The 15540-nt window shown below is 31.5% G+C and overlaps 1 protein-coding gene across 2 annotated transcripts in view; it reads right to left on the bottom strand.

Annotated features, from left to right (window-relative positions):
• The window catches only part of LOC143232189 (nephrin-like), a 73168-nt gene extending 65362 nt beyond the window's left edge, over nt 1-7806 (bottom strand). For both annotated transcript variants that reach the window (XM_076467320.1, XM_076467319.1), the window contains exon 1: nt 7272-7806. In XM_076467320.1, coding sequence (XP_076323435.1) covers nt 7272-7350 — 79 coding nt within the window. In that variant the 5' untranslated portion in view covers nt 7351-7806. The remainder of the gene's footprint in view (nt 1-7271) is intronic.
• Between the last annotated feature and the right edge of the window lie 7734 nt (nt 7807-15540).

A 15540-nucleotide genomic window follows, 5' to 3' on the forward strand; every position in this document is an offset into this window, starting at 1 on the left:
GCGTTTGGTGTTACAATGATAAAACCTGATTTATTTAGAAAAAAAAAATGCCGTCAAAGAGACAAATTCTTGTAGATGTAACTTTATTTAATAAAACTACATATAAAGTTGTAAAGTAAACAATAAGCTACTTCTACTTATAACAGTTTAAAGAGTGTGAAACAGTTATGGACGTTTGTATATGACACGGTTTTACGAACTGAAGCGAAGAAACTCACAAAACCGAATAATAAAACCGCACTCTAGAAAAAAGTATCTAAAATGTATTTATAGAAGTCTATGATGAACCAAAGCTAAATTATTGCACCTAGAATAAGTATAAAGATGTAATTAAAACAAACATAGCTGAAAATGCACGAAGTAAAAATCATATGGTTTTGAACGAACTGCAGATGCTTAATTTAGACTTAAATAAGTCGAAAAATCCCATAGCAGTTGCAATGAGTTCAATTTTAATTTTTTTTAGTAAATTACACGCGGGTTAAATATTATTTGTATAAATGGCTTTGCAAATAAAAAAATTAATGTTGAATTTAAAGCCAGTCGTCACCTAATGACAACGATATTGTGTCATCGTGTAGCATATTCGTTGCATTCACAAGTTTGGCTAAGCAAATACAAGAAAGTTGATCCTGGTTGTAAAAGCCAATTTGCAATTAGATTTATTTATTTGATTTTTGAATTAAGGAAGTAGCTCACCACAGGTTCAAATACCCGGTTTCTAGTGGCTCTAGTCCGCAGACATTTCAATGTGCTAGAGGGAAGCATATAATCTGGACTCCTCTGATAAAGGCCTTTCTAAAGATATGAGATTTGTAGCGTGTTTGATGAAGAAATTTGCGAGAAAAATTTCGGACAGTTTCTTTGCTTTTTAGATATCGCATAAAGCTAGTCGCTCCTAATTTACCAGTGTCAGACTAGAGGGAAGACAGCTAGTTATCACCCCCTCCCCACCGCCAACTCTTAGACTACTCTTTTACCGACGAATAGTGGGATTGAACGTGACTTATAAAGCTCCCACGGCTGAAAGGGCAAGCATGTTTGGTGTGACGAGGATTCGAACTGGCGATTCTCAGATTATGAGTCAAGCGCCCTAATCACAGATAAACGGAAGCGTATTACTTATATAGATGTGTTTTTATGTTATTGTTTTTCTGCAGGTCAGAAAAATCAGTTATCTAGTTAAATCACAAAACCAGTACCTTTAAACTAGGTATTGATCACTGATAACTTTGAGTTATCCGATAATATGATTAAAATAATACATATAGTTTTATCATTACTTACAATAAAACTCAATCACAAAAGCTATTAATAATTGATATCAAACTGTTTTAAAACTTACTAGATGTTATCATCACTTAAACACCTGAATAAATGGTGCTGTTATTAACCCAGTAATAATAAAAATGTTCTTCTATAACAAAGGCTGGTATAAATTATTAGTCTTTGAAAATAAATAGTTTTCTGAAGCCTTTGTACTTCTTTTATTTCTTTGTAATATCATGAATAGCAATATACTTACGTCCTTGTATACGACAAAGCTGTTGGTATTTAATTTGCACTGCTAAAAATCAAATTATAAATTTCATAACATTGAAGTGAGGAAAAAGGATCAATTTACTTCGCAAACTGTATAAAATCGTGTTTCTAAGTTACCTAATTTTACTACGCAACCTATTATTGCCTCCTACATTCATAGAGTCAATGCTATTGCTGTATTGATAGGAATAGCGGAACAATACTAACAGTCAATTATTGGTTTAGTTTGAGTTAAGCACAAAGCTGCACAATTGGTTATGTGTGTTCTGCCCACCTCGGGTATCGAACCCCAATTTTAGCGTTGTAAGTCGGCAAAAATATTCCTTGTCACTTGAAGCCGTCAATTCTTGGAGTAAGCATTTAGGATAATTGAGCTAAAGGTACTTTAAAAAGTCAAAATTACTTATAATCCTTTAGAAAAACAATTGATTTTGTTTATTTCGGAAGTGTGAATTCTAATGGAGTGGCTATCACCTAATGATCAGAAATACGATTTAGTACTAGATACCAGAAGATATCTTCATCTGAACATTTTATTATTTATTATACTAAGAAAATACATTGTTACATATTTGCAGACTTTTTTTTTCGAAGAAACTCGCATAAAAGCGTTTAAATATACCTGGTGAATCTTACATATGGTGAGCAATAGATCATTATATATACCATACAATGTTAGTAAGAAACTTACCACATAATGTACAGTGTTCGGGCCTTTTTCTTCTATTTTTAATATGGTTTACTTAGCTTAAATTAGTATTTTATACTATCTTATCTAATAGAGAAGCCAAGTCTTGTTTGTGAATCAAATAACCAATCATTGTCCACATTTTGAAAAGCTTGCGCTTTATTATACTAAAGATAAATTCATAATTGTAGCCACTTCAGTTGAAAAGTTCAGAATAAAACCCTGCCCTGTTTGAAGAATGAAGAAATGTGATAACTATGTTTTCAACCTTTGATTGTCATTCTTGATTACCAATGCTGTTAATATTTCTCAAGGTATATGATTCGAAAGTTTGTAAATCGTCATTTAGATCACCTCTATCGCTTGATAACAGTATCACTGTAAGTCACCTCTCTCCATTGATAACAGTATCACTGTAAGTCACCTCTCTTCATTGATAACAGTATCATTGTAAGTCACCTCTCTCCATTGATAACAGTATCACTGTAAGTCACCTCTCTTCATTGATAACAGTATCATTGTAAGTCACCGCTCTCACTTGATAACAATACTGCCCAGCAAACTATATTGTTTTATTCCATTCATAGTGAGAGAGGATACATAAAACATGTTGATCAAATAATGTATAAATATTTCAGTCATTGCTTTAGATTTTGTATTAAAAAGTTACATGTTTTGGAAGTTGTCTATATGAAATTTTAACGTACAAACGTTATACACAGTAAAATTTGAGCAGTTAAATGCCCTAAAGAATTAAGATAGTTTTGCAAGCAGTTCATTTGCAGTCGATTTTTTCTAAATTTTATGAAGAGAAGGAAGCATTTGTAACGACAGATACAGATTCTATTTTAGCCTGTTACAAACTTCTAATATCATTACAGAAATGCTTAGCTTTATTGTAATATATTTTTTGAAATCCTCTATTTAGTAGAATAACAATTCAATCAGACTTCGTAACTAAAATTCTTTACTTAGAATGAATATTTTATACAAGATACAGTGTAGTACAAAGATACACGTGATGATCTACAAAAAAGACCTCAGAGTAGTCCATTATTTTTCTAAAGATTTTTTTCATCTATATCTGAGAAATTACTTTCCTACAGCGAGCATCTGGTTAATGTTCATAGTATTTCTATTACCAAGCATTATATCAGGCGAGAAAACCACCACCCTATCACCAATCAGTGCTATATATAATATATAATATACATAAGCGCTATAACGTCAGATGGGAGATTGTGGGTTCTCTTAATCTTATCGCTTTTCCCCATCATACCAGCTTTTCCTGATAACGCACGCCTTGTCTCAGGTGCTAATTATGCCAGTCTCTCAACTATGTGGTTCATAAAGGCTGCTACAGATTGGGGTACAATTTCTACAAAGTGACGCTATGTATCTGAAACGATGATAAAATGTGTGGACATTCATCCGGTACCTGGAATAATATTGGTAGGGTCGTGTCTAACGAATACAAATTTATGTATAGATGGTATTAGTGTATTATGGTCTACTTTATAAGGTGGACTTGGTACTTACATCATCAGGGAAACAGAACATACACAAGTTATTTGAGTTTTAATTTTCTATTTCTCTCTTTTTTTTAAAAACTTTGTTTCAATTATGAACTAAAGTTACTCATCGACATAAGTATGATAACAAATATGTTTTTTCGAAATTTTGAAAAATGATACTCTACAATTTATGCAATGAGTTTTCAAAAATAAATAATTACACTAGATTCTAAGTACGAGTAATGAACGTGGATGAAGGTATTTAATAACGTACAGGAACTAAGTTCCGTAGGTTATCTAATCAATCTATATATATTAAAATATATTTTGAGTTTGGTATTTTTTATGTTTTCTAAAAAGCTTATGACATATAAAAGGTAAGAATATCTATCTGTTTACTTAGAAGTGACAGAAATTACTTACTCTACGGGTTGTTGATTTTTTTCGATAACATTTAAACATTGATACTATAAAATGCGAATAAATGCATCTCAGTCAAGATGATATCAATAGATATATATTTCTTTTTCCAGTGAGAAAAGGGAAGATAATTTAAACTATGTTATCCAACCTTTATTTCTGACTTTTATACCTCTGTAATTCATGTTGTTATTTTGTTTAGAATTTAGTAAAAAATTACAACATACAAGGAGATATATGTGCTCTGCCCATCACGAGTGTCGAACCTAGTTTTTTTGTGGTATGAATCCCAAGACATACCGCTGTGCCAGAAGGCGCTCGTGGTAATGTGAAAGATTAAAAAGCTACACGTAGAGATGAATATGACGGTAATGGGCAAAGTTAATTGGACACAGAAACGTAAACGCACTAACACGGTGGTTGTTTTCAGTTTAGTAGACGCAAATATGTGTATCTTATCAAATAAAATTAAACTAAAATAATGACATTCACTAATCTTCCTCCATACCGTTGTTTGGGGAGTTTACAACGCACTCAAGCTGCTTATATGTTTATATTGATAGTGTTTTGTTGTATAGTGTTTTTTAAGGGTGTTAACTATGAAATAACCTCTGAAATATGATTTTGTTATAGCTGAGCTTATCTCCGTAAAAATCGATAGTGTTTTATTAAGATATGATATGAAAATATGCTGTTTTAAGGAAAGAAACATAATAAAATTATACCTAAGCATTTATATATATATTTTGTAGACTGAGTTTTGAACGTATTATGTATTATACTTGCATATGTGCGTATGCGTGTTCATATATAAATGAGTGTTGCTCATAACCTATTTACCATCGGACACAGAGAAAATATTATAAAACAAAAAGTTCTTTAACTGTTGAAGTTGGTTCAGAAGTCATGTTTGAAAACAGAAAGAAAAAAATTCTAAATATTTTAAGTATTGCCTGAATGATTAAACTATGATGGTTTAACAATGAACTATTGTTATAAGAATTCTTCTCTGTCTGGAGAGAGAGGAGCCAGAGGTGGAGGTTTGAACAAGTATTTATAATAAACATATACCCTTTACGTTGTTTACATACACTTCTATGCAAAATGAACTTAAATATTACTTATGTTTTAGAGTACGTTATTCTATTCTGGAAATACCCATGAGTTATTAATGGCCCATTCTTGTGATAATAAATATGTTTTGTACAACAGAGTTAGTTGTTCCTGTGAGTTATTAATGGCATATCCTTGTGATAATAAATATGTTTTGTATAACAGAGTTAGTTGTTCCTGTGAGTTATTAATGGCATATCCTTGTGATAATAAATATGTTTTGTATAACAGAGTTAGTTGTATACATGTATCCAAATAAACTCACTAGGAACGAAAAAGGCACTTTTGAACTAGAAACCAAAATCAACAAAACCTGAACATAATAACAGTGTTACCTTAGAAATACAAATATTAGATAACAGCTCAAACATTGATATGATCATATTCTCACTGGAAAATGTATAATTATAAAATAAAACATATGCCTACCCTTATCGATTCAGTTATAAGAGAAATTTTTGAAGTACTAAAATTCATATTGAGTAACACATAATACTAATACAGTAAACGACAACTAGAAAATAGGCTACCTGCGTTCTGTCCACCACGGATAGTAGTGTTATGAGACCGTAACCTTACTGTTGAGACCCCATGGGACGATATTTAAAAGAAGTAATTCGTATATTACTTATATATTTACATTGAAGTTTTAATACGTTAATGTAAACATACAGATACACATGAAGAAGAGACATAAATTCAGTATGGTATATTTCTTTTACTACAAACCATTTTACAACAAATATATACTAATAGGTTGTGGCTTGAAAACACTGAATTTCTTGCTGAATTTCTGACACCTTTCTCATCGGTGTTATTTTAAGGTACTTATAAATAAGAAAAAGTAGAGAAAACTAACAGCCATGTTAAAATATACAAATTCTGTTTTTGTTTAGCGAGTAAAAAAAAAATTAGACGTGTACGTGAATGACGGAATACGGAGAGAGGAAACATTGTAATAGTTTATTTCTACTAAAATTGTTATTTTTACATAACGTTGTTTTCAACAGTTAAATGTAATGAATTGTTCCGTATTATATCCATGTATGAGAAAACTAGCATATAACTTTAATAGATTTTAGAAAACAATCTAATAAAGAATTAAGGCAAGTTATAATTACGGCTTGTGTCGTTGGATTTCTAACTCGTTATCCATACAGACTGGATACATACAACAGTGTTACTAAAGTTCAAAGCGATATGGTGTTATAAGGAAATACCCATTTATCATACTTCTTTAGTTCCGAACAGACATATATATGTTCACTAACCAAATAATTCTGATAAAATGTATATTATACAGTGTCCATGATATTTTTGTTACTAGAAAGAAAAAAGCAAGTCGACTGCGCGCATTATATATCCACAAAATACTTTCAGTAATTTAACGCAAGTGTTTTGAATATTCGTATTACAGTTGCATCATATAGCATGTTTATAACATACACACACACACATATATATATATATATACATATATCAAAAACAATGTTTTGAATACTACAATCGAAAAAAATAATAAGTGATTAAATGTGGAAATACCGAGTTTGACACGGCTGTGTAAAAACGATACATATTTTTTTGAAAACTGTTAACATTTTTACCATAATTAATATTTCAAAAACTGTAGTGCGTCCTTTTGGCAGAAACATGAAAATAAAATATATTCTATAAGAACTTTGATTCTATACACATTTGCCATTTTCTTTAATTTTTTAAAATATTGTGCCAAGTAAAATATTGCAGTAATAATCGACTAAAGTGAATATTTTGTTCTTTTGGAATAGCAGTTATTAGGTTATATGTTCACCGTGATTAATATATCGCAGATATCTTTGCTGAAAAGTAGGAGACCTATTTAAATGAAAAAAAATTACATAAAAATTGACACAAGCGTAGAAGAAATATATATTTATATGTATGTATATACACATATTTAAATGAAAACATATTATTTTTGCCGCATCTGACAAAAGTAATATAATATCACCTACCTGTTTGCTGTCCAAAACAATGAATAAAACAGTGGTAGGTAACAGCACAAACTGCAAGCAAATAGTGAACTGTGATCATTTTTCTGAACACGACAATGATTTTTTCTCAAATTGTCTTTTATATTTTATTATTCTTTTCGAAGTCCTTATATATCAGAAGCTGAACGTAGATGCATAGCTACCACGAAAATTATACGTAACAACAACTGCTTTTGTATGTTTTAGGTGCATGCTCTGTCACTATCAAACATAGTGTACACGCAAAAAAATAATAATTTTCTTGCGCTGCTGTAGAATACGCCTTCTCCTGTTACTTCGTCATGCGATTATGATAGATAGGTTAATGAAGAAGTTCCGGTGGTTTGTTACGCTTAACTGGTATTTCCCTTCTTCACAGAAATAGCTCAAAAAGTGAATCAGAACTGCTACTGAGATAACTAAACAAGCTTGATTTGTGCCAACCCCCCAAATTCGTATTGTGTACCGCACACTGTGCAGTCACGACCACCACTGACTGAAGTGTAATGGGGCAAACAGATAGGCGAGATACAGCTTTACTTCCCAATGTCAAAGAATAAAAAAACAAAGAAACAACTTATCGTTGTAGCGCCATCTAGCGAGTTATAACTTTCAGAAAGGCGATCGAAATCCGACATTCTGGTAGAGAACGACGTCATCGTTGAATTAATTGCTTTTGTTTCTGTCTGATCGTACAAAAAAAAAGTTAATTTTAAATATCGTCCAACTCTTCTTCTTTAGGATTCGAGTAGTTTTTCCTTTAGAGAAGTAAACATCAAGAGACAAAATAACTTTTATCAATTTTAAATTTCCATTACAGTCTAATAAACAGACAATTGCATGCGATAATCAAATTAATCTATTTTTCTACTTCCTATGGAAGGCGGATGGTAAGAAACGCTCTAATTAGTACAGGCCATCAAACTTGTATTTCTAAACCCAGAACAAAAATTAAACGTTTTGTTTTGTATTGTTTGACGTGTTTGTTATTAACTAAAACCGTCAGAAAAGTAAAGTAAGAAAATAGACATTTTACAGATCAACTTTTAGTTCTATTTGTTTTGAAAACAAAACAAACAGGTATATCGCATAAAAATAAACTGTTGAATTTAAGATAGTGAGCCTAAATAATAACTGCAATACACACTCACATAAACAAATAAACAAAAAAAAATGTAGCCCAGAATTGACATATGAATAATTCTCCAATTGTGATGACATTTGAAAACTTGAATATAACAGTTTAAAGATACTTAAGAAGCTGGTATGCTTATAAAATTACAAACATTATCCATTGAATGACGCTAAATAGTGCCCACACGCAATCATCTTTTTGTTGTAATATTTTCAATTCACCACTTTGAAATAATAGCATGAATGTTTTTGTTATACATTTGTGGTCTAAGACTCATAAAAGTTATGGTGTTTGTTCTTAGACAAAATCATTGATATGTTATAAGAAATGACGACAACTAGTATTCATAATTAGAATACACAGTTGTGTGAATTTTTAAGAAAATTCTAATTGGCATAATGACAGTGTGAGGTACGCCTTACAGGTGTTTAAAACAATGCCATCTTATAATTATTTTTTCCTTAGGAGTGGTATAACTGAACGTAAAACCCCAAGTAGCAGCACAGTCACGCACACATCTGTGATGTTTCTTGGTAGACGACAAAATAGTTCGGGAAACTAATACCACACCATTAAAGGAAACGTAAATGACATTATAATATAATCCACAGGCCTCACAAGTATATATATCAACTCTCGTATTGAGAAATACTGATAGAAACTACCGTACAAGGTCATTGACAGAGAATAGAATAATTCTGACGTAACCTAAATAAGATACCTGTTCTCTAATTTTAATTTACCGCCTTAAAAAAGGAGTTTTTCTTTTATATCAGTCAGGCTTATTACAACATTATATTAAACATATATATATATATGTGTATATACAGCTACTGGAATTGGAATTATATATGCAAAAACGGCTCGTTTGGGTTCAGAAAATATTTTACATAGAAGGTCGAAACGTTGTTCGCTCTTCTATGTAAAATATTTTCTCAACCCAAACGAGCCGTTTTTGCATATATATTTCTCTATAAGTGGGTTTTCTCGAGATCACTGTGAATTGGAATTAACAAAATAAATTCATACTGCTTCCATATATTATTTTAGCAGAAAAATGTAACTTTCTTCTCCAGCTAGAACGTTTACTCTATAGGACATCTGCAAATATTGTGATGTACAATGTCTTACTTTGGCGAAGCATGATCTGTCTGTTTGTTTGTTTGTTTTTGAATTTCGCACAAAGCTACTCGAGGGCTATTTGTGCTAACCGTCCCCAATTTAGCAGTGTAAAACTAGAAAGAAGGCAGCTAGTCATCACCACCCACCGCCAACTCTTAGGCTACTCTTTTACCAACGAATAGTGGGATTGACTGTCACATTATAACGCCCTCACGGCTGAAAGGGCATGTTTGATGCGACCGGGATGCGAACCCAAGACCCTCAGATTACGAGTCACATGCCTTAACACGCTTGGCTATGCTGGGTTGCATGATCTGTCAAATGGTATTTGTGTGACATTACATAACAACAACATTAATAATTTATATATATTTTACATTTAAAAAAAATATATTATTTGTCTGTGGTGCCATGTAATAGTAGTCGCTGATTAATAATTGATCACACTTTAGCATTGACCCGGTATGGCTGGATGGTTAGAAACATTTGACTTGCAATCTAAAGGTCATGTTCGAATCCTTGCCCTATGAAACATATTTGACCTTTCAGCCGTAGCGGAGTAATAATGTGACAGCCAATCCCAAGAGATGGTGATGACTAGATGCCTTCCTGCTAGTTTTCGTACTGCTAAATTAGGAACCGTTAACGTAAATAGCCCTCGTGCAGCTGTGCGCGAAATTAAAAACAAATCAAACCAAGCGACTTCGCCGTGATAAGGCGCTGTAAAGCATAATAATTGAAATATTGTAATTTACTTATATGAAGAGAATTTAGATCAAGACTTTGCGTGTTGCATTTCCAGCCGACCTAATGAACTCTGGTATTACGCAAAAGGCTTCGTCGATTTGCTATTATGTTCTTCTCACTCAGTGGCCGAGCGTGAGCCAATGTTTAATGTTTTTAATACGGATATTTAAGTCCTGCGTCGCATCCACTTATAGTAAAATTTAAAAAAAAAAATCGAAATTTGTACTTTGGAGTTTGAATAAGTTATGAGGATAGCGATCAAATTCAACTCTTCTTGGAAACAAGAGTATTCCAAAAATTGGCGATAGGTGCTATTGACTAGCTGCCTTCCTTCTAATTTATCAATTAAAAAGTAAGAAAGAATAGGGCAAGCAACCTTTGACTAGTTTTAAACGAATATCCTAAAAAAAGGAAATAAATGTTTTCCTGGAAATTTTGTAGCGTGTGTATGTGGCAGTAAACAGAGATTTATAAGTACAAGTATTACCAGTCATATTGCAATGCTATATCCCGTTTAATTTCCTGTGCACACTTAAAATGTCAAGACAGTGCCACTTCGAGTTGTTTGGTAAGGATAAGACGTAATATTTGTAAAAAACAAATATTTTGATTAAAGTAATAATAGTATTAAAAGATGCTGAAAAGGAAGAAAAAATAATAAAAACTAAATACGTTATTCCAAACTAACACCACTAGTTGAAACAAGCGAATGAACTACAGAGAAAATATATGTAAATCCACGATTTTAAAAACGGTGTGTCCAGAGAAACAGAAATTTCAGCGGCCAAGTTATATATAAAAAGAAATATTTGAATGGTCCATGACTGTTTATGCAATACGGTATTACTGTTTCTGATAAGAATTAGCACATCCAAGGTACACCATACAGAAATACCTTCCTTTTAAAATGCATGTTGAAACGAGCTTAGGCCAGATGTAAAAATAAGTCCGATATCTGTCACACTGTAACAGGGATATTTTTTTTTTATACAGTGTTTTCTAATACTAGTGCAGTGGCTTTTGAAACACCATACCTACATTACACGACATTCAAACTTCCACAACATTAGAATTTTTATTTTCTCAACAACAAAATAAGCCCAGTAAATGCATCTACTGCGACTTTTATATTATTTACATTACACTATTCATTCGTGTTTTAAGAAGGAGCATTCGTTTGAAAAAAAATATGGAAAAATATACATTAGGTTACACATATTGCACACAAAACACGAGTTTCGAGAACAGGAGTCCCACTAGCAACATGATGTGTTTTTTTGTTATAAATAAAACCGAAAATAAATTTCTTCAGAATATATATATAATGATAAAAGGTGGGCAGCAGCAGTTACACTCGAAATATATTCTCTTATTAGTTAATCTAGGTTTTGACACAAAGCAGCCAAATCTGGTGACCCCAAAAACGTGAGAAAATGGTGATAAAACATAGCTCAGTTAGCATTGTGTATATTACGCATGTGAAAAAAAAGACATGTATACCAAGAATATTATATATATGAAAATAATGCCAAGTTAAAACAGACAGTTACCGCAACCATGATCCACACAGTATTTATTTAGAGTTGTATTTATTTGTTTCGTATGAGACAAGAAAGCCCCATTTGTTTCATATTTATTGCTAAATTAGGTTTTGTGTATTATGTTTTGTTAGAAAATCGTTATATTATTAAACTAAGTGGCTTTAGTTACAATATACAGATTGAAGCTGTATCACTGAAAGTTATATAAATTACCAAAATGTTTGGTAAGATTTTAGTCGTCTTACACCCTGTATTTATAAACCCATAAAAGAGTCTAGCACAGCATGGATGTTTGTCCAAAACTGAAAATTATATTAAATGTAAATTCCATTTGGCTCATAATTCCGAAAAGATATTTTCAAAAATAGTTTATTGCATTACCGATTTATAGTTCGACAGCAACGATCACTGACGATACATTTTGACTAATTTTAACACTGATAAATTTTTAAGCAAACTTCTTTTTCAAACACATATAAAGATTAATTGGAAATTCATATTTACAAATTACCATTTGTCTGTTATATTTCCACGTGTTTTGTAGTTTCAAATTCTTAAACAATATTAATTAAGTTTAAAATAGTTCAAAAGATACTTGGGAAAAAAAGTAATAAACAACGCTCGTAATTCTGGGAAACATTGAGAAAAACAATCATGGATTAAATTAGCAAACAAAAATACCTTATGAATATATAAGACGATTTTTATTGACAGAAAATATATACCCTGTAAATAGTATTCCAGAACTATCTTTCTCTTCGAAACGATTATAATAACAGGACCGGCACGCTAGCAAATCATTATGCGTAATGAACTCAACACAGGTGTGTTTCTCTGTGGGTGTTTTAAACATTTACATAAAGCTTGTTATATGAGGAAGTTAGAAGAAACACACCGAACATCTGGTATTTATATGAAATCAGACGTTTTAAGCTTGTGGTTTTGTTACTTTACGATACAATACTGCTCAAACAGTTAACAAATATTTCCAGTGTAAACATGTTGCATGTGTCCGATAATGTAGAACTCAGACTGTTGCATTTATAGTGTGTTTCAGTATAGCGTGCTTTTATAACATACCGAGTAATATTCACCAAGTCTACGAAAATATGTTACTAATATCTTGCTAGTCTTTTCCTATCTCTAAACATATGAATATGTGTGTGTGTATATATAAAAATGAAATTCACTCATACATGATACTAGTAAAATAAAACGGTAGAAGCTTCATGTTATTTTTGTTGAAGTTCGACATGCATAAATAATATATTATTTTCATATAGATGTAGATAAATATATATAGCTGCTTTAATCTTATTTGGTTTTGGTTCATTTCATAGGTTGGTAAACAGTCGAATAATTACGTCTAACGTAAGATCGTGTATTATTACGAACTCGTTTTTGTTGTCAATGGTTGACTTTACATTTCACATGGAGAATATAATTTCTTTCTCTGTGTTTTCTCTATTCATTGATAATATTATGTATATTAATAATATATATACATGTGCGTATGAATAATAAAAATTGTGATCGAAATTATGTCGTACAGACAATACTGTATGAAAGATGTTATACTTACAACTGAACATTTACAATATTTAAGAAGTAGATAGAGCTAAGAGAAACCATATTTATGTAATATAGAACAAATAATTATATATATATATATATATATAATATAACAATTTGCGTGTATGTCTCTTTGTTCGTTATCTAACTACCCTTAGGTCACTGGGCTAAAATTAATCAAATATTATTGGATGATAGTTTGGAACAAGGGGTATGCTACCTATAGTTCACAACCCCTCTACCCTCATTATTAACGTTACCGAGCACTTATTAGCTTTAACGCATGTTAACGTGAAACATGTGGTAGGCCCTCCGCTAGTACAGCGGTATATCTCCGGATTTACAACGCTAAACTCAGGGGTTTGATTCCTCGCGGTGGGCTGAGCAGATAGCCCTTTGTGGCTTTGCTATACGAAAAACACACACACAAACATATAATAGATGACCCCACATATTACATCAACACACAAAAAATATTAAATTTTCTATTACAACATACACCCAGTGAAGAAGGCACACAAAACGTCTTATAGATATTTCATGGAATGAACTAGCATTCTCATGGAGGATGCAAAAGAAAAAATGGCCGCCACTATTATAATAATACATAAATTCAGCTAAAGTTTCTATTCCAACAACAACTTTCAAATCGTTTCTTGAGTTTTACCCACTTCCTACTTTGACCTGTGCCTTTAAAAGTTTGGTCCGTAAGACACAAATGTGGCCAATAATTGTCAATTAATGAATAACTTGAAATAGTATGTCAGACGTTAAGAGGTGACTGTTAAAAGCGAGAAAGAGAACGTTCCTTTACCTCCACTTCTTTGGCCGCTATATTTTCCTGCAAATTCACCATGACCATCGTACAATGTATACCATATTTTAAGTATATACATAGTGAGTGAGAACTATGTTTCAAAAAATTGTGTAAAAGTTAGAACTATTTTATATTATTTATAAAAGCATCCACTCTATATTTGCATATAGTTCATAACCTGGACAAAGGACGTATACCTCAGCTTGTACAAAATAAATTATACGTTTAAATATAAAAATGAGAGAGAGAGAGAAAAATGAAGAGTTAAACATGCCCATCTGATGTTTGTCTAATGATTCTATATTTTTCTATTCAGTTCTTCTAGATAAAGAAATTTGAACAAATTGAAAATCGATAATGATGAAACAGATTAAATATTTGTTAAAGATAAATAAATGAGATAGAACACAAAACAGTAGCGAAAGAAAATTAAATCACTTAATTTATATTGCAGTTTCGTTTATGCACTTTGTGAATCTGAATTAACTTCTTTCGCTACTTTAGTACTTATTAATGAGGTATAGACTTTGAAGTTCTATCACAACTTGTATCAAAACAAGAATGGAAATAAATATTTTGATCCATCAGCATCTATATTTTTATAGATATTTCACCAGCTAAATGTCTTATAATAATGCCTTAATGATTAATTGTGAGGAGAAAACATAATTATGCCTCTTAAAATAAGGTTTGATCACCATGCTTCTTTATGTTTAGTACTCTGTTAGAAAGAAAAACGGTATTCTTAAGAGACGAATTAAAACAAATGCATTGAAAATAGAAATATATTCAAAGCTCTATAAAAATGTTCTTAGAACTACGTATTGATAAAGAAAACTTCCATAATTCTGGATGTTCTATTTTTTTGGTAATATCACATGGGGTTTAAACTTCTTACGTCATTAAAAAACACAAAAAAATGTTCAGCCTAATTCGTTTTCTATTTATAGTTAAGGGCGTTGAAAGTGTTATAAGAAATCGTGCTTCAGTAACTTTTGGATAATTTATTAGTGTTTGGTATATTACTTAAAATGTTTACAAATGCCTATTTAAATGCTTTGAAAACCTGTTTTATTTTCTGATTAAATATACTGATTCTTTAGCAAATGTCAGCGGAAAACAAAAATGTTTCATGGTAGTCAATAATCAGGTGGTTATGGTGCTCGACTCGTAATCTGAGAGCCGCGGGTTTGAATTCCCGTCACACCAAACATGCTCACCCTATCAGCCGTGAGGGCGTTATAATGAATCGGTGAATCCCACTATTCGTTGGTAGAAGATAAACACAAGAGTTTGCAGTGGCTGTTTTCCATCTAG

This window comes from Tachypleus tridentatus, chromosome 11 (assembly GCF_004210375.1).
Source record: "Tachypleus tridentatus isolate NWPU-2018 chromosome 11, ASM421037v1, whole genome shotgun sequence".
In the NCBI taxonomy this organism is placed as follows: domain Eukaryota; kingdom Metazoa; phylum Arthropoda; class Merostomata; order Xiphosura; family Limulidae; genus Tachypleus; species Tachypleus tridentatus.